We start from the raw sequence: 24,281 nt of genomic DNA, 5'->3' as shown, positions 1-24,281 counted from the left end.
TAAATACTTTAGGCTCAGACTAAATTGTTTTAAAATGCTATATTTAGCACTGACAGATCAGATGCTGCACATGTTTTTGAGGTTAAAGATAAAATGTGCTTTCCTAAAGCCATAGGTGTTTTTCCATGTGCAAACTTTGTAGGAAAGAAAAGCACTGATCATAATAATAGATTGTTCTGTATAAGTTTGGACTTGATGATCTTACAGGTCTTTTCCAATTGTAGTGATTCTGTGAAGTTTCCCCTTTGGGATTTGTTATTTGAGTAGATGGTGCAAAAATAATTCCATTCTGTTTAATAAAGATACTAAAAGGATGCTGACGGTATCTCAAGGCTTCCGAAAGTACTTTCTTAACAGAAGAGAAATCCCATGTACTGGCATCCTTCAGGAATATTTTGCATAAAACTTCAGAACGCTCCACATGGCTACTTTTAGTAGACTGGTATGTGGTGTGTTCTTACGGTCACGCACACAAGGCGTCCGTCAGGGATGACACTCTCTGGCCTTTACTGAAAGAAGCCAAATATTCAGTATTACGTTCTGCTGGCATAGTTATGTCCGTGAGCAAACTGACAGCAGTCACATTTATGGACATGAGGTACCTATGAGAGTAAAGCCGTGATGCATTCCTGCTGAACGATGACGAAGGGATGCTTCCCCAAGGAGCTTGCGTGTGCGGGAGAAGAGTTCACCTCACCGTGCTGGCGAGAGCTGCCCGTCCTGGTCTCGCTCGCCGCCGCTAGGGGGCTTCGGCAGCATACCGATGCCGGTCCCGGGCTCTCCGGGACGGCCGTGCCCGCGTCCTGCAGGCTGACTTTATTTCGCTGTCCGTTTTAACTAGGTGTTTAAAGTAAACAACGCAGTATTTGACCTAAGCTTCCCGTTCTTTTAAAGCACCCCACCGTACTCATAACTATAAGAAAAAGTTTGGTTTCAGGTAGTCCCAATAACTCTGGGAATTCGGTATTAGGACTGTCAAGTTTTGGGTTTTTTTCCCTGTATCTGTGTTATTTCTAATTTAATGGGTGCACAATACTCTTACTCCGTTTTTTATTTTTTCTTTTTAATATTTCTTTTTTCCCCCTGAGAATTTTTAGCCTAACGGTCAGTGTAAGTGAGCTGGAATATTCTTAGTTTTTTCCATCAGTTTTAAAAAGTACTTTCAAGAATATTACATTTCACTGATTATTGTTTGAACCCTCTCATCACTTCCTTATATTTCTGGATTTTAATGAAATATTTAAAGAAAAATGTGTTCAAAATTCCTTGCAGGAAAATCTGAAGCAATTGTAGTGAAGTTATTTTGAATTTGAGTATTAACTGTGCTTTTCTTGTCACAGCTATTGGAAGCCAATTTAATTAATCTTTGGCTAATTCTGCACATTACACTTTGTGGTAAATTAAGAGTTGTTTCTTTGGCTTTGAGTTACAATTCCCACCCATTTTTGCAGTTCTGCATCAGTTGACATACAAGCATAACAGAAAAATGTTTACATTTAAAAAAGTAAAACCAATACCTGCATGCACAATTTTGGAAATGTGTATATTGTTGCATCTTGGCATTAATTTATTTAAGTTGGCTAATTATTATGCATAATATTATTTGCTGCTTACATACGGCTTTTCACTTGCTCATTTCGTAATTTAAAAAAGAAGTGGATAACCAGTATTCTCATCTTACACAGGTAAAAATTACACATATGGCTTGTACAAGGTCAAACAACAAACTAGTGTTTGAATTAAGTCTTAAAACTTATGGTGTTGGGTCCTGGATTCTATACTGCAGTTCCTCATTGAGCAAAATAACATGAAATGATCCAGATATGTGGACCAGTGAAATTTGTTGAAATTGCTGCTGCCAGGATGTAAATTTTTCTTTTTGGAAGAAATGCATTTTAGCCCTTTTTCTGTCCTTACCTTGATCCCTCCTTCCTCATCTGCTTCTTTTTCTTTTTTCTATTTTTATCAGTTTTTTCTTGGATCCCCTTTGCAAAATTTCTCCATCAGTTCTTTTGTGTTCTTCCTGAATAACTTTTGTAAATAAGCCTAATCAAGTAGTCTTGCGCCAAGAAGCTTCTCTGAGCAGTATGTATGTCTTTAGTAGGAGCTTGTCCTGTGCAAAAATAATTTATTTTTCCTGTAAACTTGTAGTATTTCCTTTGCTGTTAAAATACAGGCTTTGAACCTGTATTGAATACTCTCAGATATTCAGAAATCTGTAGATAAGTACCTTGAGAGGCCTAAGTTCAGACTACTGCCATGCTGATGATTTGAACATTTGCAGTTTAGCTGTTTATTGTACCTTGATCTAATTTGTGTAGGTTGGGTTTTTTGTTTGTTTGTTTTTTGTGAACAGCAACAATGATAATAGGTGCCCCGTGGAATGCTAGATTCCAGCTAAAGAATGATGTTTTGTTTTGAATTTAGAAATAAAGTCTAGGCCTTGATTTAACTTTGGGTAATACACTAGTGGTCTTAAGAGTATTATTAATAGGAGAAAGTTAGTAAACTTAGTAAGAACTAAGAGCTTTGAACGTCTGTTTTTAAACACAGTTTTGCATTGATTTGTAATATGAAGTTGGGCAGTCAGGTTTTTTTCTCTTTTTTTTATAAATTGAATACTTTGTTTGTATGCAAAGAATTATCTAGGCTATATAACTCCTTTAGGGATGGTAGTTGGCCATCATACTAACCAAATCTGAAATGAACAGTGGTTGAGGTAATCCATTCTCATCCTTCACTTACGTAGCATGACTAATCACCATACCACTTAAACTGTATTCCTTTTCAGAGTATCACTGTTGAAGGCATTTCAAAGCACTGGCATTTACTATCTTGTTATTGCTTGATTGAGCTTATTTCCTGATAAGCAATCTGAATATTGTTTTCCTAGTGTTGGCTGGTACTTGCGGAATTTTACCAGGGAGCATTGTATCTATCCTTATTTATAAAGAAGATTTCAAGTATGGTTACTTAATTAAGTTTACCAGCACTTGTGAAGGCAAGAATATTGGCATGTTAGTAAAGAGGACAGGACACGTTAAGTGGCTAGGACTTCAACAGACTTTGTAAATTGAAATTGTTGGTAAGATGACGTTGGTATACTCCATATCTGGTTTAGTTTCTAAAAAGGATTTTGATTTGATGAGATTTCTTATGCTTGTTTGAGTGAAAAAGATACCTCTTGGTAAATATTGAATGCGAAGTAACAATGCTACATTAAGCTACATCAATGTTAGGTTTTTTGTTTTTTTTTTTTTTACTGGTTCTTGAAGTGAAAATGATTGAATTGTTTCTCTGGTATGTTTTGGGTAGAGCTGTAATTACCGATGTGCTGATAGGTCTTGGAATTCAGATACCATACTAAATATTTTCCAATGCCAAGTTTTGATTCTCATAAAGTGTGAAGTGAGTGATGACTCGGTATAAAAACTTACTGTCAGCAGAGTACTGTCAGCTTACATCCGGAGCTGTAACTTCCTTAGAATCATGGTCTTTTGATATTTGAAAGTGCCTTGCATTCAAAAGTCATCCTACAGATCATTTCAGTGATATCTAATGTGTTTGAATTCCATTGTAGAGGTCACAGTAACTTTCTGTTGGTGTGTTGTATACCCTGCAAAGCAGACTGGACTGTTATGACCCTTGTTTTCATGTGTGCTTTTCTTTGCTTGACCAGCTAATTTACAAACACTATCACAAGACCATGGTAATTGAAACTAACACTGAAAAATACTAGTCCATAAACTGTTGCATCTAGACAACATTACAGAGTGAGTAAAGGACTATGGGGAAAACACTCTTACTTTCCCTGTGGGCATTGTTTGCAGCTGCTTAAATTGTTGTGGTCATGAGCAATTTTTTGTAGAGTCTTTCAGACAATATTTCTGCTTCAGCCATGATAGGTCTGCAGATGGTAAACACTTAGGTTCAGAAAGCAATTTCAGAAGGTATTCAGAAATACTCAGTATTTATCTGTAAGTGATTTTCTTGGCTATGGACCCATCTACAATTTCCTGTGCAGCCACAATTACTAAATAAAGCTAGGTGATAACTATTTTAGTATTTATTAGTTGCTAATATTATGTTGAAAATAGGGCTTTCTCTGGCCTCTTAATGCTTCTAGCTGATCTCGTCGGGGCCTCTCTTCTGAGCTTTCTCTTGTGGCAGTGTGCATTGCGAAATGGCTGGTGTCCCCCTCCCCCAAGCCCCAGGTGCATCCTTGCAGGCAGAGACACTTTTCTTTCAGCCTGTCTGCTCTTCCACATACTCTTCTTCAGAGTCGCATAGTCTGTTTCTTCACGTGCAACTCTGCTCTGCTTACCTAGCTGTGGACATAGAGGAGTGCCACAGCTAGGAGGTAAGGGCAGGGAGCGTGACTTACCTCCTGTCTTCTCTTTCAAGTGATAGAGTTCAGTGTTGCTGAAGCTTTTTGTCCAAAAGAAAGTTTACTAAAGCTTAGACTTTTTCAATTAGCTGTATTATTCCAAAAGCAAAGTGGAATTACTAAGAATATAATTGTAAGTGACAAAACAAGAAAAAGCTCTGTCATACCTTCTTGATGTTATGTTTAGCACATACACAGCATGGTGCTGCATCTTGCTTAAAAATGACACCTTTCCTTAGTTAAAAGTGGCTTACATCATGATCCAGTGCAAGTGCCTCAAGTTCCTTTCCTTTTCTGCATCTTAATGTACATGTCACTGGCCTGGCATTCAAAGTTTGGTTTTTGTGTGGATGCAAACTGCAGAAGTTCTGTGGAAGAGACTTGCATTTTTGGTTACTTTATAGCAGCATCCCTGCAGTAAAATCAACACTTATCAAGGTTATATTAATAATTTGTATCCTAGTTGAGAATTCACAATCTTCAAATATAATTATGCTTTCCATTTCTGATTTGTCACAGTCTGTGTGGCCTTTTAATTTAGAAATGCTGTACTACAGGTAAAAGGGCTTTGGGGTAGACTGTACTTTTTTCTAGTAATGAAATGTGTATGCATGTATTTAGACATACATTAATTTTACATATTTTTGTACTTAGTGACTACTAACTATGCTCTAGATATTTCAGAATTCCAAGTTCTTCTACACGTAATTAGTGATTTTTATATCTCACATCTTGTGTGTTACCTGAGACACTATATTAATTTTTTTTAAAAGAGCCTTCTGCAACCTAGGTATTGTTAAAATACTAAGTTGAACTTATGAAATCACAGTCACTTAAGAAGAATTGTGCCCTCTCTGTCCCAAGTATTAATGGCTGTCCTTACAGGTTTTAAACCCTCCAAGTTCAGAGGAAGACCAGCTTGAGCTCTGAGTTCTGTTTATGAGTTTAAAATGAGGAAAACAATCCTCATGCATAGGTGAATTGGTGTACCTTCTCTGATTGCTGCTTCTGCTTTCATAATTTTGAAATTATTAACAAATCTTACTTTTTGTTTTCAGATCCCTCAGGGAAGGACTTACTGAAGGACACTGTTTAAATGTGTGACATTACTGCAGGAAGATCACAGCAGGATAGTCATCTTGCTTTGCACCTTGTTTTCCTAAGGGTAAGTTTGGGCTTTTGGTCTCCATAATCTTGTGTTTAAGGGGGGAGGTGGTTGCATAAGTAAGTACAAGGTGATACACCTTATTTTCTTTATAACTATATTTGCAAATCAGCCAGTAGAGACAAGGTCCTATGATGTGACTGTAGAAGGTCAGAGAGTCTTCCTGCAGTGATGTCATATACTTCGTGTCTTCTGTAGTTCTTCAGAATTTTTCTATTTAAACATAGAAGTGCTCTATTATTTTCAATTTAAAGAGTGAAATTAGTTGGGGAAGTCAAACAACCCCTCTTTGGAATCCGTACAAAGATGAAGGGGGTAGGGGGTGATGAATTGGAGTATTTTCAATTTGTTATAACAGAATTAGGCAGATTGAAGTAAGATAATTGAACTAACTTACCATGAATTTCCAGTGTGTATATTTTAAAACTGTACAGAACTATAAAGTACCTTTAAATTAGTGGTATACTGAAAATAAGTCTTCCATTTGGGGAGCAATTTAATAATGATTACATATTAAATATGAAGCCATTATAATGCAGGTTTTTACCAGGTTTATTACTTAATTGACATAGATTTCATTCTGTGACTTTGCTTTGTACAATCAGTGCGAAGTAGAAACTGTATAAAAAATGAAAAGAAAACCACACTGGTTTTAAATATCTTTAGTGATTCAGCTCCCACTGTGGTGAAAATATTCCATGTCAGAAATTTTGAGAGAGACTAATGTGTTTGTTTTCCCTTTGTCAGTGTCCCATTTCACCTTACTCTTTGTATTTACTCACTTAAAAATGTATCAATTTGACAAAATATTTATAGCTGGAGGAGGAAGAACCTTTGCTATGTGAGGATGTAGAGTATCTGAAAGAATGGATTGTTTCTTGTAAACTAGTTGCAAATTGACAGCGTCGTCCTGGTTAAATGAAATAGTCCTGTGGATGAAGATTTTTGTGTTCTAGTTTAGTCCATGTCAAATCTGTATTGTGCTGTGGCAAACAGAAAACATTTTATAGTGGAAGTGCTGACTAAACTTCTCATTCTAATAGTTTGAATGATGCTACTATGATAAGCTTTGCTTTAGAAAGAAAACACGGGGTTTATTTGTAGTAATATAAACACTGCGTGTGAAGGATTTACTTTTGCTAAGTATTTTTATTCCCAGATCCGTTTTCCGTTAGCTCTAAATTCTATGTTTTAAGAATATAAAAATCACAGTGGAAACAGTAAAAAGCAAAATTTCAAATACAAATGCTGTTTCTGAATGTGTCTTTGAGTAAACTGATTTTAACAAAAAAAGAAAAATCATTCCTAAAACACAGCATAGAAGTTTCAGTTCTTGCAATATAAAAACTCTGAAATGTAAAAATTAGACTGAGTTTACTTTCCTCTTCATTTTGTAATGAAATTGATACTTTTTTATAAAAAAGATACTTTCCTTGACTATGATGTCTATAACTGAAATCTGTTTTTACATATGTGTTTTTTATTTTGTATTTTAGTCAATTAATTTTATTACAGATATGGTTACATAAATACTGTGTTTCTGATCAGTTTTCTATTGCTAGGTTTTAGTAAGTTGGAAAGTTCTGTTGGCCAGGCATTGATTCTATACAAGATATTAAAGATTTCAATGTTTTTATCTCCTGTTTCAACTTTTAATAATACAAATACTTCTGTTACTGCTGCATGTCTTCAAACTCAGATATGTTTTAGCAGTTGTGATTTAGTATTACAGGTATTAGAGCAGATTTTAAGAGCTTTTTGGGCCACAGATCCTACACATTTTTTTTTAAACTAAAGGAAGGTACTACAGTACCATTCTCACCAAAGCGTTGCTAAGAATCACAAAATAACAAATAAAGCTGAGATATTGAGACTAAAATTTCAGTATTGGTGCTCATTATAGTTTTCCTTCATATAAGGGCTATTTACAGGTTTGTGTACATACGTTTATGTTGTTGTTTTGTATTCCACAAACGTAAAACCAAATACGTTAAGTACAGTAGTCTGTACCTTTCATTTTATAGTGCCAGGTGATAGCTGTCTTTTTACCCAGAAAATGAGAAATGTGCTTTTATCAAAATATTTTCACAAAATTATAGAATGATGTAGGTTGGAAGGGACCTCTGAAGGTCATCTTGTCCAGCCTCCCTGCTCAAGCAGGATCACATAGAGCAGGTTGCCCAGGACCATGTCCAGGTGACTTTTGAATATCTCCAATGAGGGAGTCTTTACAACCTCTCTGGGCAACCTGTGCCGGTGCTCGGTCACCTTCACAATAAAGAAGTGTTTCCTGACATTCATAGGGTACCTCCTGTATTTCAGTCTGTGCCCGTTGCCCCTTGTCCTGTCACAGGACACCACTGAAAAGAGTCTGGCTCTGCCTTCTTTGCAACTTTCCTCCAAATATTTGTACATGTTGATGAGATCCTCCTGAGACTTCTCTTCTCTAGACTAAACAGCCCCAGCTCTCCCAGCCTTTCCTTATATGAGAGATGTTTTATTTAGTCCCTTAACCAGCTTAGTGGCCCTTTGCTGGATTCTCTCCGGTAGCTCTGTACCTCTCTTGTACTGTAGAACTGGACAGGGTGCATCACGTGTGGCCTCAACTGTGCTGCGTAGAGGGGAAGGATCACCTACCTTGACCTGCTGGCAATACTTTGTCTAATGCTGCCGAGGGTACCGTTAGCCTTGTTGGCCACAAGTGCATATTGCTGGCTCGTGTTCAGCTTGCTGTCCGCTGGGATCTCCAGGTCTTTTTCTGTAAAGCTGCTTTCCAGCCAGTTGGCTCCCGGCATATACTGGTACATGGGGTTATTCCTCCCCAGATGCAGGACTTTGCAGTGCACGAGGTTCCTGTCACCCCATGTCTTCAGCCTGCTGAGGTCTCCCTCTGGTGTATCAGCCACTCCTCCCGATTCTGTCATCAGCAGACTTGCTGATGGTACACTCTGCTTCGTCACCCAAGTCATTAATGAAGATGTTGAACAGTATTGGACCCAGATTGGCTCCTTAAGTACACCGCTAGTTACTGGCTCCTGACTAAATTTCACGCCACTGATCACAACCTGCGGGGCCCAGTCATTCAGATATTAAATTTTTTATTTTCCTCCTAATGTAATTGTTTCTAAAACAGTAAATGTCTTTCCATTTGCACTATGTACGTAAGCAAAGTCTTCTGATTAATAGCTGTGAGAGTTAGTGGTAATCATTATACTTGACGACAGCTTCAGTAAAGCCACTGGAACCTTGTAATAATTCTGTGGAAGTTTGACTGTAGATATGGTAGGTTTTGTTTACAGTTATTAAAAGTTTTTGTTTTTTCCTAGAGACAGAAGGAATAATACTACATTGTAATCTTAAAATCTCAGACATAAGTCTTACTTTTCTGTGCCTACTATCTGTATGGCAATATCTGTATTTTCCGTAGAATTCAGGTTAGAAACTTCTCCTTAAAAGCAGTTTACTATTATTATACCAATAAAGTAGTTTACTTCTGCAGATAGGTAGCGGCTGAGCCACATTGCCAACTTCCTGGTTTTACAGCTTCTTATTTTGAGAGTTTCTTTACTGAACCCTAAAACTAAACCTACAAATGCACACAAAAGTAATGTAATGTTATTCTCTGAGGTAAGCATGCTGTCTAGTGGAAGTATGAGCGTGAATAGAAGTATGTGTATGTGAATATTGGGTTGGGTTTAGAGTTTTTGTGTTGTGTTTTATTGTAGTGGAAAATGCTTTCTAGTGCCTGGTACCTGTAAGCTATGAAGGAAAACAGTAATTTGGGGGTTTGGGTGTGGTTTTGGTTTTTTTTTTTTTAGAAGTATGCTGATCACCTATCAAAATAGGTGATGAACTGTTATTAAACTGTGCCTAAAACCTGTTTATTTTTAAATTTATAATATAAATAGCATTAACATGAATGAATTAGGAGTTTAAGATCTCATTTAAAGTAGTTGTAAAATCTTCATATACATAGAAAACAATTTCAGGGTGAGCAGGCAAAAGTGCTTTTTGAAATCTCTTTTCTCTCGTAAATATTAGAAAGAAATACCTGCAATCTTTAGATTTTTTTTTTCTTCTTTGTTTTCTTTAGGAAGATGATCCTCCTTACCCTGGTTATCTGAGGTTCTCTCAATGACAAGCTGAAGCAGGAACAACTGAAAGCGATTTCTGGAACCCTGGATATACAACTTAAATTTGTAGGAACCTTTCCAGAATGAAAACCTCATATAGTTACCTTGATAATTGCAAAAGGATGAGAGGAAAGTTATGATGGCAAAAAACAAAGAGCCACGTCCCCCATCTTATGCTGTTAGTGTTGTTGGACTGTCTGGAACTGAAAAGGATAAAGGTAACTGTGGAGTTGGAAAGTCCTGTTTGTGCAATAGATTTGTTCGTTCAAAAGCAGATGAATATTATCCGGAGCATACCTCTGTGCTTAGCACAATTGACTTTGGAGGAAGAGTTGTTAACAATGATCACTTTTTGTACTGGGGTGACGTAACACAAAGTGGTGAGGATGGAATTGAGTGCAGAATTCACGTAATTGAACAGACTGAATTCATTGATGATCAGACTTTCTTGCCTCATCGGAGTACAAATTTACAACCATATATAAAACGTGCAGCTGCCTCCAAACTGCAGTCAGCAGAAAAACTAATGTACATTTGCACAGATCAGCTAGGCTTGGAGCAAGACTTTGAGCAAAAACAAATGCCTGAAGGGAAATTAAGCATAGATGGGTTTTTATTGTGCATTGACGTAAGCCAAGGATGCAATAGGAAGTTTGATGATCAACTTAAATTTGTGAATAATCTCTATATCCAGCTCTCAAAATCTAAAAAACCCATAATAATAGCAGCCACGAAATGTGATGAATGTGTGGATCATTATCTGCGAGAGGTTCAGGCCTTTGCTTCAAATAAGAAGAACCTTGTGGTAGTGGAAACATCGGCAAGATTCAATGTCAATGTTGAAACATGTTTTACTGCACTGGTACAAATGATGGATAAAACTCGTGGTAAACCTAAAATAATCCCCTATCTGGATGCCTATAAAACTCAAAGACAACTAGTTGTTACAGCAACAGATAAGTTTGAAAAACTTGTCCAAACTGTGAGAGACTATCATGCAACTTGGAAAACTGTTAGTAATAAACTGAAAAACCACCCTGATTATGAAGAGTACATAAATTTGGAAGGAACAAAAAAGGCCAAAAATACATTTTCAAAACACATAGAGCAGCTTAAACAGGAACACATTAGAAAAAGAAAAGAAGAATACATTAATGCATTGCCAAGAGCTCTTAATACTCTTCTGTCAAATCTTGATGAGATTGAACACTTGAGCTGGTCAGAAGCCTTGAAGTTAATGGAGAAAAGGCCTGACTTCCAGTCCTGTTTTGTAGTGCTTGAAAAAACACCCTGGGATGAAACTGACCATATAGATAAAGTGAATGACAGAAGGATTCCATTTGACCTTCTCACTACACTAGAGGCAGAAAAAGTTTATCAAAACCATGTGCAGCATCTTATATCTGAAAAAAGGAGGGTTGAAATGAAGGAGAAATTCAAAAAAACTCTTGAGAAAATCCAGTTCATTTCACCCGGACAGCCATGGGAAGAAGTTATATGTGTTGTGGAGGACGAAGCATTCAAATACATCACTGATGCAGATAGTAAGGAAGTGTATGGTAGGCACCAGAGGGAGATTGTTGAAAAAGCCAAAGAGGAGTTTCAGGAAATGCTTTTTGAACATTCAGAGCTGTTTTATGACCTGGATCTTAATGCAACACCAAGTTCCGATAAAATGAGTGAAATTCATGCAGTTCTGAGTGAAGAACCTAGGTACAAAGCTTTACAGAAACTTGCACCTGATAGAGAATCTCTTCTGCTTAAACACATAGGATTTGTTTATCACCCAACTAAAGAAACTTGTCTCAGTGGCCAAAACTGCACGGACATTAAAGTAGAGCAGTTACTTGCCAACAGTCTTCTGCAACTAGACCATGGCCGCTCAAATTTATACCATGATAGTGCCAACATTGATAAAGTCAATCTTTTCATTTTGGGCAAAGATGGCCTTGCACAAGAATTGGCAAATGAAATTCGGACACAATCCACGGATGATGAATATGCGTTAGATGGAAAAATATATGAACTAGATCTTAGGCCAGTTGATGCAAAATCCCAATACCTGTTGACTCAATTGTGGACGTCAGCCTTCAAACCACACGGTTGTTTCTGTGTGTTTAACTCTATTGAATCACTGAATTTTATTGGGGAATGCATTGCAAAAATAAGGGCGGAAGCATCTCAGATAAGAAGAGACAAATATATGGCTAATCTTCCATTTACGTTAATACTGGCTAACCAGAGGGACAGTGTTAGCAAGAATCTGCCTATTCTGAGACATCAGGGACAGCAATTGGCCAACAAATTACAATGTCCTTTTGTAGATGTGCCTGCTGGTACATATCCACGCAAATTTCATGAGACCCAAATAAAACAAGCTCTGAGGGGAGTACTGGAAGCTGTTAAACACAATTTTGATGTTGTAAGTCCAGTTCCCACCATTAAAGATCTGTCAGAAGCTGACTTAAGAATTGTCATGTGTGCCATGTGTGGTGATCCGTTTAGTGTGGATCTTATTCTTTCACCCTTCCTTAACTCTCACTCCTGTAGTGCTGCTCAGGCTGGCCAGAATAATTCTTTGATGCTTGATAAAATAATAGGTGAAAAGAGGCGTCGAATACAGATAACTATATTATCATATCATTCTTCAATTGGTGTAAGGAAAGATGAACTTGTTCACGGATATATACTGGTCTATTCTGCGAAGCGGAAGGCATCCATGGGAATGCTTCGGGCATTTCTTTCTGAAGTTCAGGATACAATTCCTGTCCAGTTAGTGGCTGTTACTGATAGCCAGGCAGACTTCTTTGAGAATGAAGCCATCAAGGAACTCATGACTGAAGGAGAACACATAGCAACAGAGATTACTGCTAAGTTTACAGCTTTATATTCCTTATCTCAATATCATCGTCAAACTGAAGTTTTCACATTGTTCTTTAGTGATGTTTTAGAGAAGAAAAACATGATTGAAAGTTCTTACATGTCAGACAGCACAAGGGAGACAACGCATACAAGTGAAGATGTTTTTCCAAGATCTCCCAGAGGAAGTTCCCTTGACTATAATTATCCAGATTCAGAGGATGATACTGAAGGTCCACCACCTTACAGTCCAATTGGTGATGACGTAAGGTTACTCCCAGCACCTAGTGACCGTTCAAAGTACCGATTGGATTTGGAAGGAAATGAGTATCCTATTCACAGTACACCACTCAACTGTCATGACCATGAACGCAACCATAAAGTGCCTCCTCCAATAAAACCGAAACCACTTGTTCCAAGAACAAATGTGAAAAAACTGGATCCTAACCTCCTGAAAACAATTGAGGCAGGTATTGGCAAAAACCCCAGGAAACAACCTTCTCGAGTGCCTGTGGCACCACCAGAAGATATAGACCAATCTGACAACTATGCTGAACCTATTGACACTATTTTCAAACATAAAGGCTTTGCAGATGATATCTATGCGGTTCCAGATGATAGTCAGAATCGTATTATTAAAGTTCGAAACTCAATTGTTGTAAATACCCAAGGTGAGGAAGAAAATGGGTTTTCTGACAGAATATCCAAAAGTCACGGGGAAAGAAGGCCTTCAAAATACAAATATAAGTCTAAGACTCTGTTCAGCAAAGCTAAGTCTTACTACAGGAGAACACATTCGGATGCAAGTGATGATGAGGCTTTCACCACCTCTAAAACTAAAAGAAAAGGAAGACATCGTGGAAGTGAAGAAGACCCACTTCTTTCACCTGTCGAAACGTGGAAGGGTGGCATAGATAACCCTGCTATTACATCGGATCAAGAATTGGATGATAAAAAAATGAAAAAGAAACCCCACAAAGTCAAAGAAGATAAGAAGGTAAGTCAATTGATTTAAATTTTACTTAGAGATTCTGGTGCATTGTAAGAAGGGAAGAGTCAACATATGCAAGAGTTGCACCCTATTTTGGAACAGGTCCTTTAATATTTTGATATAGCATTGTTTGATTTTTGTCCAAGTTTCTACTTAACTTGCTTAGAACTAGCAAACCTGAGGGAATGAAATGGTTTGTCTACCTAATCTGCTGTTCAGTAAGTTTCAGTTCTTTTCACCGCTGTATGTACATGTGCAGTCTCCCTTCCATATGAGTAAGTGAAGGCAGAATTTGGTCCACAGATCCTTTTTTGTTGATCATAACATCGTTTCTTTAAAAAAAAAAAAGAGGCAAAAAAAAAAAAGCTGCTTTGTGAGTTCTTGGGTGGAACTGGTTCTTTCAGTTCTTGCAGTTCTGGCTGTTGAAATGAAGTTTAGGGCTGGTGAATGAAATGGGTGGTTTCTTTTTAATTCTGAATTGTCTGCTTGGAACTCTAAAACAAGAGCACGAAAGGAAACTTTGTATAGTGGTTTTACTGACTGCTGCATTTTCCTTGTGTGGGCAAGCAAGTAATCAAGTTGAAAGCTGTGCTACCTGTACAATTCTCTATTCAAACAAAATAAAGGGAGCAAAATGCCTGTCCAGTGTGGGTTTCTAAATAATAATGTGACATTCTACTTGAAAAATGTCTACATTTTATTTTGATCTTTATCCTTGATAGTTACTTGTTTTTTGACTTACTGTTTTAAAAATTATTATATCAAGTTAGTGTTGTGGTGTAGGTTCTGGATGTATACTCTTTATAGTTTAGATTTCAATTTTAGGCTAGCAATCATTGTCTTGCATATAGTTTTTGTTTTAACATTAAATCAGGAGTGTTCCTGGTCAGTTAGATTTTTTTTTTCTTGTCTCAAAATAAGTCAACCTTTTTAATACTGTCTTTTGTAGCATTTTGAAAGTGTCCCTTTTAGCTTAAATCTGGCAGTACTTGAATAGCATTTAGAAATAAGTTTTGTTCAAGTAGAGCAGAGTTAGATTTTACTAATGGGTTAGATTCTGAATTGCACTTCCTAGCATGCAGCTGTGATTTGAATTACACATGACTGATTTAAAGGGCACTAAATTTTCTTAAGGCGTACTCATAAGCATAGATAATGATGTCTTGTGGGTATAAAATCATATGGTTAAAAATACTTTGAAGTTATTCTTTTTGGCAAACTTAAATGTTTTTAAAAATAATTTACATATTTTTGATTGAAATAATTTTGCTACATAGAAATTGAAATGTAGTATTCATAATCCTCCTACTGTCTCAGCTGTGTTGAGTTGAGAGAAAGTTCCTCCAAATTGGATATTTGTTTAAACTTTGTAGACCTGGTATAGTGGGGTCTTCTCTTCCTGGCACTGTGTCTGGAAACCCCCTGGTATCTTTAGCAAAGCCTCTATTTTTGGCTTTGGCCTGTTGAGAGGCAGCCTGAGTCAGAAGTTTCAGGCTGTTCTAAATTTTTGTAGTGGTTTAGACTCTTGAAGAGTACAGGAGTTGTTTCAAGTTTTCTTTGACATACCGCTTGGTTTTGTTGTGGTTTTTTTTGTTTGTTTTTACTTGCAAGTTATGGTCCAGGGCTGATCTTTCAAATTAGTCAGAAAAATCTTTTAATAGTAGAAGTACAAATTATTGTAATGATGGAGAAAGCAAATTTAACTTGATAGCCAAAATGTTTGCAAGCATTCAAAATATCTAAGAATGTGAAGTGCTTGGTGCTTTTGATAAGCAGTGACTTCTATGTGTGTTGACTTGCATTATGTTGAAGCGAGAGTAGTTCCAGTTCATGTGATGAGTCATTCTAGTTTGTAATATACTCCTGAGGGTTTTTTTAACCTTTTTTTTTTTTGCAAGAGAGGTGCAGTTTTATTAGTTTTGGGACTTATTCACCATGTTTTACTGTGTTGTTTTAGATGAGCAGCTAGCAGTCTTTAATTACAAAAGCTCAAAAATTATTCAAATGATATTTTCCTTGTTGAGTGTTATTTAGTCCATTTGCGGGATGTTAGTGCACCACTATTTACAGATTACTTGCTGAGTTTTTTGAGAATTTTGACCCCTTGAATGTGAAAGGGATAAATAAAACTTTTGTACTCTGCTCTGAATATTTCATAAAGCTCTTACTGATACTTTTTCTAAATTGTTCATCTGTATGTAAAGGGAACATAAGATACATGTGTAACTATTCTTGCTATAATTACAGTGATTCTGAAATATGGAAATCTTATGATCAAAATTTTTTTTTTAAAAAACTAAACCTTTGAAGTCTGAGGTCCTCATTGTCAAAGATTATAACTTGATTTTTTTTTTTTAAATTTAATTCTTTATTTTTTTAAATGAGCTTTGTAGTATGCTGTTGCTTTTTAAAGCCCAAATAGGATGTAACTTTCTTGATACTCCTTTCATCTTTGTTGGTTTGAGGAGTTTGAGATGTGGTGTTTCTGGGGGGGTTTCTTGTATGGTATTGCTGAAAGCTCTTATATGCACAGTTATTTGTAGTTTTTACACCTAAGTTCTCAGTTATGCAAAGCAGGTTTCATCTAGAGACAGAATTTGCCTATGCAGATTTTTACATTTAGAATTTTTTTAAAAATTATGTTGGGGGGGCGTTTGTTTGGTTTGGTTTTTTGGGGTTTGGCTTTTTTCCCCCCCATTTATGACAATTACTTGTTAAACACAATGAAAGTTTCTTAAAGTGGCATGTACTTTCCTCTTGGAGGTTCTGGAAAATGTTTTAAAGGCAGGCCCAGAATAAGAAAACATTAAAAGATAATGTGTTTCAGGAAAGAGACATGACCTTGCTGAAGGATGCTCATTCTGTCCTGATGCTTTTAGACCCCAGTCTCCCAACTTACAAGATGAAATCATATAAAGGTATGGGCGCTAGGACAGATATAGGGAGGCAGGGGATGGGTGTAGAGTGATTGTAGGATTCAGGTAAAACATTGAAGGGAGGAATGCAAGAACTGGATGGGTAGGAAGGAGGAAGGGACTTTTGGCAAACAATAGAAGAGGAAAAACAACAGTTCCTTTTTACAAGCCTGAAATTAACAGCCGTAGTTTGACTGATCTGCTAACATACATGTACCAAACGTTTTTAAAATGTACTGTGAACACACGTTATTAAAGGCAGAAGTAAATACTCAGAATTGTTCTACTTGTTGCTATCCAGAAGCATAAATTAAAATGTTTTACTGTGGAAAGTATAGCAATGACAAATCTGTGACAAGCAGGTAATGATACTTGCAAGGTCCTCTAACGTTGCTTACTACCAAAGGAAATTAAACAATTTAAACTGAGACCAGTTAAGTGTGCTTTGGTTTGAATTATTTGCCATTGTTGTTTGTGTTCTCAGATTTAGTTTCTATATACCTCTAGTCAGAACTGGAAGAACGATCCTTGAGATCTGTTTTCAATTATCACATAAATAATTCCTCTGAAAACTTTTATCCCCTCACTCTCACTATTCTGTAAAACTCCTCCGGAACTTCTGTTTCCTCTGTATTGATGAGGAATCTTCTTGCGATTTCCAGTTTTCACCTTTCCTTGTAGTAACCTTTCTCCTGAAATGTTTTTTCCTTTTGTGATGTCTGTCACCTCCAAACAGGTGAGCAGAATATGGCTGCTTCTTGACCTGAGTTTTAGAAGATTAAAAAAGGTTTTGTAATTCCTTCTGAACTTATGTTATTGAATGAGGATGACTGAAACTTGGAGGAACTAAGCACAGAGTACAATGTTCATTGGCAGCTTTGCCTCAGCTGTTTCCGCTTTGCCAAGTTAGACCTCTGCAGCTGAGTTCTGTGCTTATTCATCTCCATGTCTTCTTCAAAAATTGCAAGTGGGAACTACAAGTAGATGCTTATCTCAGTTAGAATCTTTTAACACTGTAATACCTAGGTCTAGTATAGAACATTATTGTGTGTTGGTACGCACCAGTCTCTTTAAAATCAGCAGCCTTTCAGGCCATATAATTAATGTTGTCGTTAGTCTGACTTGATGAGTTTGGAGATATGGAGCAACAGAGAGAAAATGCAGAAAATTTCAGGACCTGAAAGGCCAGTGAACATTCCTAGAGGATAAGGATCTTGCTGGAGGAAGCCTTCTTACATCTCAGACGAGAGGAACGTCTTCATGCGTGTGCAATAACCCTAAAGCTGCAACTGTCATGCAGTTTGTGCATTGATATGAGGCCTAAACCACAGTGCTCCATGGCTTTTCATTGTTCTCGCCATGTTCTTCTCATGTGTAAACAAGCTTGATAGAAATATTTTAAAAATTATTTATCAATTATTATTGATTTAGCTATTATTATTATTATTACATTACATTATTGCAAGTTATTTTTGACCCTTGTCTTAATTTAGTAATTCCCTGTACAGCAGGAAGCCTGCCTGATCTGGAAACCTGTAGCTGTTCAATATAGTTACAATTAATACCCTTATTGTTTATCTTTAGTATGGAATTTATGAGTATTAAAAAATTACCCATCTAATTTAGAGTTCTTACCTTTGTGAACACTTTGAGATGTGTTGAGTGTCTAATTTAGGCTGTATTTTTTCCCTTCTTATAAAATATAGTTGTTGTAGTTTTTATCCTCCCCAGCATATCAAGAACAGCAAATAATCCTGAATAAATTTCTGCAAAGGGAAAGGCAGAGCCTCATCTTGAAATAAATTTGCAGGCTTCTTGCCTTGTTACGGAAGAGTTATGTTGTTAATACATTTGTAAAAGTAGGAATAAGATTAGTATGAGTATCTTTCATTTTTTTGTATGGAAGAAATTATTTGAAGTACTTCTGAAAACAAATCCTAACTACAGACAACTTGTAAACAATATAGTAAATTAACTCACTAGTGATAATTCTTTGACATGCCATTGTTAAAAGTTATTAAATCTGAAAAAGTTTCACTACTTTTGTTCTTTGACCAATAGTCAATAGTTTTATTATTCAAGGTTTGATTTTCTTTTTTTTTTTTTGTGACTGGAGTTTCCAGCTGTGTTGTTAAATTAAATCTGAAAAACAGCGCTTTAGAACATTATACCTTGTAACCTTGTTTGCAAACAACATTTGTCGCTTCCAAAGAAGATTGTGAATTACATTCTTTCCATTTTCCTTTATACCAAGATGATTGTAAGATGCCTTTTAATTTATACTAATCTGAAAAATTGTCTCAGTATTTCAGCAAGAAAAATCCACTAGCGCCTAGGTGAATTTTCACATATTTTACTCTGATTTGTTTTGGAACATGATATAAGTAGTACAGGTTTGACATATATTTTTCTATGTTTAAACTTGTTTGCTCTCATTATAATTTCAAAACTATATGAAATTTTATCGTGAAACTATACTGAAATAGCGTCAGGAACTGTATAGCCTATGTGTTTTGATCTCAGTTTTAATAAGACTATGGTAAATACGTGACAAGTGGGAGATCAGCTTACATTTTTGCTCAGCTGGTCTTGTGTAAATTCAATGGTTGACTTAGCAAAGTACTGTCTACTTCAGACTGGATGTGCAGTGATTTTTTTAAAATTATTTTTTATTTTTTCCTGAGGAGTATAGGAAATATCAAAATCTGTACTTTCAGTTTTCATCTCTTCAAATGTAGCACTCTTAAAATGCATATTTGGAGCCATATACCTTCTTGAGCCTCTGTAGTTTAAAACTTAGTGTGACAAGCTGGAACTCTAAGAATGGCAGAAGGCATGAGAGAAAGAAAGAGAGAGCATGTTAGGGACCATCATCTGCATTATTCACGAGTTGTATAGTTTCTGATGAGCTAGCCATGAATTAGAGATTACAAATACTTTATTAAGCCTATAAAATGAATGCTGTTCACGGTATGTGGTTTTATGAAGTATTTTAATAGTCCCAAAAATATTGACTTCGCTCTCCATGACCCTAGGGCTGACTGCAAATGAAGCAGGCAGAAAATTTCCTTTGTATTAAAAATACTAGTGAAGTATGTGGGAGGTAGAGAAGTGGCTGAATTTCCCCTTTGATAAATAAATTATGATGGTAGTTCTGGTGGGATGGAAGTGAAAGGAAAAAAAGAAGGGCAGCCCCTTTTGAACAGATAGGACTCACTAGAGTAAGCACCCCATCTATAAAGGGGTTTGATCAATAGGTTTGGGCAGTTTTTTAGTTTTCTCAGTTAATTTTAAAAGGTTGTATTTAAGTGCATTGATCTCTCAAGACTCACAGCAGGCTGAAGTCTCAGCCTAGTTTCTCTCTAGAAGATGGGTGCTGCTTAGCTTGTTCCCTGGCACCTATAGTCAAGAGGGTTAATTTTGAGTATACTTTAAATCTACGTTTTCACGGTTTTATGCTCTTTATAATAGTATTTCTAAATCAAGAATTGGATACTGTGCTGTGCTAGAATACATGTTTTAATGTTTACCTTGTCTTTTATTAAGAGGACTTCTGCTAATCTTTCGCAACTCACATTTCAGTGATTAAACTGCTGTAACTAAAGCAATATTGCAGGTAAATGCCTTTCTTATCAGCAATGTAAGGCAAGTTTGGGATTCTCAGAGTTAAAATGCTTTCCTGCCAAAATATATAAGGATCAGCTGGAGGTTTGGCATTAAGCTCTGTTGGGGTATGGAGAGAAGTTGCCTTTGGCAAGAAGGAAATGGTGAAACCCACGGTGGAAAGCTCAACATCAGTGTAGCAACCAATTATAAAAAAAACCCCCAGATTTCTGTGAAAACTAAGGATTTCAGCTTTATGGTGTTGGGCTTGTGTTTTTATTACTAATGTGAAACAGTGGTATGTGAAACGATGAGCTTTTTGCTAGGATGAACTAACAAAACTTTTGTGTTGGTTCTTGTCTTCTCTAACTTGATGCCTATTAGTCCTTTTTTATTGTGATGTAGAAGCAGCATAGAAAATTGTCTTTGACTGTGCCTAGATCAGTGCTCGCTGTATGCAGTATTAGGTGACTGCTGTATCGTGGGGAGTAGGGTGTATTGAGCAGAACTATTGAACTAAAAATGCCTGTGGCAAAATCATAATCTCTCTGCCAAAACCTCGGAATTTAGAAGTGCTTCACCTTTTTCAGGTGCTGTTTAACTAAATTAATAATTTAATGTTAATAGTGTTTTTGTTTAAGTATTGTTTCATTAGAGAATTTTAAAAGTTAATTTTACATAGAAAAATTTATGATAGTCATTATATTGACTAGCAGATTTAAAAGTTCCATGCTATGATTGATGGATCAGAAAAGCTGCTATTTTCCCAGAGTAGGGAACAGGGATTAAAAAAAAGCTTTCACTAAAGCTTATTTTTGTTAGAAATAAGACCTGTTTTTTTTTTTCCTGAAGTTAGTTGATCTTTTGACAAAAATCAGGTCTCTTGCACAGTAACAAGCCTTTTTGTTCAGAACAAGTTCTCTTAAGAAGTCTAGACATGCACCTTAAGGAAAGTATGGAAGTCTCAAATCATGAAATAACATGGTGGGTTTTTAATAACTTAAAGTTTTGTTGTTAATTTGCAGAAGTATTTTTTTGTAAAAGATTGTACAGATAGTGTTATTTCCAGGAAGTTTTGATCTGTGCTGTCACTGGAGATTTTACCCACTCACATGCCCCAAAAGAAAGGGAAATCATAAGAGAGATAATGGAATTGGCCCTACAACGATCATCTCTTCTCCTACTCTACTTTTAGATCAGTTTGAAAAGGACTTCAGGGTTTTCATTTCTTTTCTTTTATTCTTTAATTTCTAATTCTTTAGCTGAATTCTTACTTTCCAAATCGGAGATTAAACTGATTGTTTCAGGTAGACATTTCATCTAAGAAACATTTCTGCTTTTTTGAGTGTATAATGTCATACTTGCTATCTAAGTCTCTTAGAACCATTCTTCTAAACGCAGGGCAATTATTAGAGAAAAACATTCTTTATTCTGGCTTTGCAGACGTATTTGATATTTCATACTATTTCCAGGTATTTTACACAGATAATAATATTCATTACTATTATAAATGTCAAAAATTCTGTGAAATCCTAGTTTATTGTTCCATTAACCAGACTGCTTTCCACTCACACCAACAAAATTTGTTTACATTTAATTATGTTATGCTAATATTATGTCTTACTCAGAGACACACGAAGTCTTTTTCTGTCTGCTGGGTCTGAAATACACAGTCTGAGTGTTGCTCCATTTATTCTAAGATGGTGGGGATGTACACTGAGCACCTTAGGAAAAAAAAAAATCAGTTTGGTTTTGCTTTTTTCATTGCGTTAATGTATGTATCTCTAAAATGATCTTTCTTTCAACATTTGACAAAAATGTTTTCACTGAGTTTTACATGTTCTTTAGCTTCAGCTTGGCCCTTTCAGCTGCTGCTCATCAGAACTGGGTACATTTGTTGCCTAAATAAATATTATTTTGCCAATAAAAAGAAAATGGCCACTGAACTAGGTTGAGTACTGGGGACTTCAAAGCAGGGGACTGTCGCAGTGAGAAGGAAGGAAGAAAAAGCTGTTTGTAATCTGCAGGCACATACTGGTTGAACCGTCGATACCTTATCCAAGATGAATAAAAGTTCTGCAAAGAGTTGACAGTTGTAAAGAATGCTTTCAGATATTGTCTGCTTTAGTCATGAAAGTTTATCCTAAAGTTTTATCCTAAGCTTTTTATCCTAAACTTTTTATTACATTTTCAGTTAATGTAAAACTTAGGGAGAAATTAATTGCTGGAGAGCAATTTCTTTCTAATGATTTGAACTTTTCAGTAAATATTCCTTCCTTCTAAATTATAAGTGCTGAACCTTTTATAGAAATCCCAAATTTGAAAGGTAAGCCTATTTGTTGTTAGCCTTCTGTTACTGTGGTCAATCATGGATACTCCGCTGCTGATTTCAAGAAGTACAAGCTGTCTTATGAAGAGACGTTCCACATAAAAAGCCTTACTTGTTTAATTAGGTTATTGAAAGGCTTTGATTAACAGATTTTTTTATTGAGTGTTGGAGAAGTTCCACAGGTGCTGTAGGGTGGTGGTTGGAGAAATGTTCTTTAGGGTGTAGTTTCCACTTTCCCTAGTAGAGTTCAACTTCAGCTCATTAATTCTCAGCGGGCAAGTCAATCATGAATATGTACCTTGCTAACTTGAAGTTCTAGGTAGTCTGTAAGGACTGATTAAGTAAATTTGATGGTACAAAAGTCTAAAAGTTAACCTTTTTTTTTTTTACACAAAGATATTGAAATTCGAGACTTTTCTAGATGTAAAACATAGAAATGAGACATGTTTTGTCTTAATAGTTAATTGAGGTCTAGTCTTACTATAAAATTCTAGAAACCTTGTTATTAGATTTAAATCTGGCTGTTGTGCTTTTTTCTTTTATTTTGTACTATTAGATGTTGACTGAATAGCTTTTATATGAAAATGTTATTGCTTTTAACTAACTTCTCACTGTATACAAACTTAAAGACAAAATGCTAGATTTTAATTGTAATGTTCATTCAGTTTCCACATTGTTGCCACTGTACAGCCAATTGATTAAGCATTTTATGTGGCCATCTCTGAATATTTTCATTAACATTCAGAGATGAAACATGGTATCTGATACAATATAATATAATCCTTGTAATCATTCAAAGGTGATTTGTCAGTTGAATTGATAAAAGTCCTTATCAGGAAAAAAAAGTAAAATAAAAACAAGCAAGAAAACTCCATATGAAACTCACTGTCTTGTTAGATTTGGTTGGGTACAAACCTCACTTTGGCTAAAATCCTGTGCCTGTAACAAAGCAATCGTGCTTAACAGGAGTGCCTGCAACTCTTAACTCTGAGATTGATTGCTATACATTCTGCATTATCGTGTTTCTAGCGTAGTTACAACATAAAGATTATTTAATATGTTTAATGAGACACATACAGAAGGCACTCAGTTTTTTTTGTGATATGACACTTCACAGTCTTATCCTAAAAATTTCTATAGAGGTGTGATTCATGTAGACTCCTTTGAGTGATGCTGAAAGTTAGAATGTAAAGACTTGTCATAGCACTCTAAACAAGTAGTGTGTTTATTTTTGTTCCTGTAGTATTTCAATTACTGGTGCATTGGGTCATCCTGTTCTAATGTGATACAAAAATGACCAAATCTATTAGAAGTTATTTGAGTGCTTTTTATCTAATGATTGTTATTTTAAAAGTACACTTAACTTTATTCAGTTTGCCATAGAGGAATTTTAATGTCTGATAGATGTATGATCTGTTTGGTTTTTACTGAATGGTTGTAATGTGAGTTAGTTAAAATATTGCTTGAATATTACTTAAATAACTCTGTTTTGTTGTAGCCGAAAAAGAAAACTAAGACATTCAATCCTCCAATCCGTAGAAACTGGGAAAGTAATTACTTCGGGATGCCCCTACAGGATCTGATTACACCTGAGAAACCAATACCTCTGTTTGTTGAAAAATGTGTGCAATTCATTGAAGATACAGGTAAGATAGGAGAACTATTGGAGGGAAGACTTTCCCACTTTGCATAATGAGTAAAGCTTCTCATTTTCTGTTTTAAAGTACTTCTAGAATTTTTATCCTAGAAATAAATAATTAGGGGAAAAGCACATTTTAAAAGTAGACTATGTTCTCTAAATTGTATGCTTAATACGTCGTCATCTTTTGTCTTTATTGACACAAATATTTAATTTCCTTATGACAAACATTTGAAGTTTAACATTTGTTTCCTGTAATT

The 24,281-nt window shown here is 35.9% G+C and overlaps 1 protein-coding gene across 1 annotated transcript in view; it reads left to right on the top strand.

The window, feature by feature from the left end:
* The first annotated feature begins 5,532 nt into the window (after positions 1-5,532).
* Positions 5,533-24,281, top strand: part of ARHGAP5 (Rho GTPase activating protein 5) — a 41,790-nt gene continuing 23,041 nt past the window's right edge. The window contains exons 1-3 of the mRNA XM_059819390.1: positions 5,533-5,552; positions 9,646-13,541; positions 23,881-24,028. Of these exons, the coding sequence (XP_059675373.1) occupies positions 9,822-13,541; positions 23,881-24,028 (3,868 nt within the window). The 5' untranslated portion in view covers positions 5,533-5,552; positions 9,646-9,821. The remainder of the gene's footprint in view (positions 5,553-9,645; positions 13,542-23,880; positions 24,029-24,281) is intronic.

This window comes from Gavia stellata, chromosome 7, assembly GCF_030936135.1.
Source record: "Gavia stellata isolate bGavSte3 chromosome 7, bGavSte3.hap2, whole genome shotgun sequence".
NCBI classification, from domain to species: domain Eukaryota; kingdom Metazoa; phylum Chordata; class Aves; order Gaviiformes; family Gaviidae; genus Gavia; species Gavia stellata.
The sequence above is the reverse complement of the archived record's forward strand: the minus strand, read 5'-3'. Positions and strand labels throughout refer to the sequence as shown.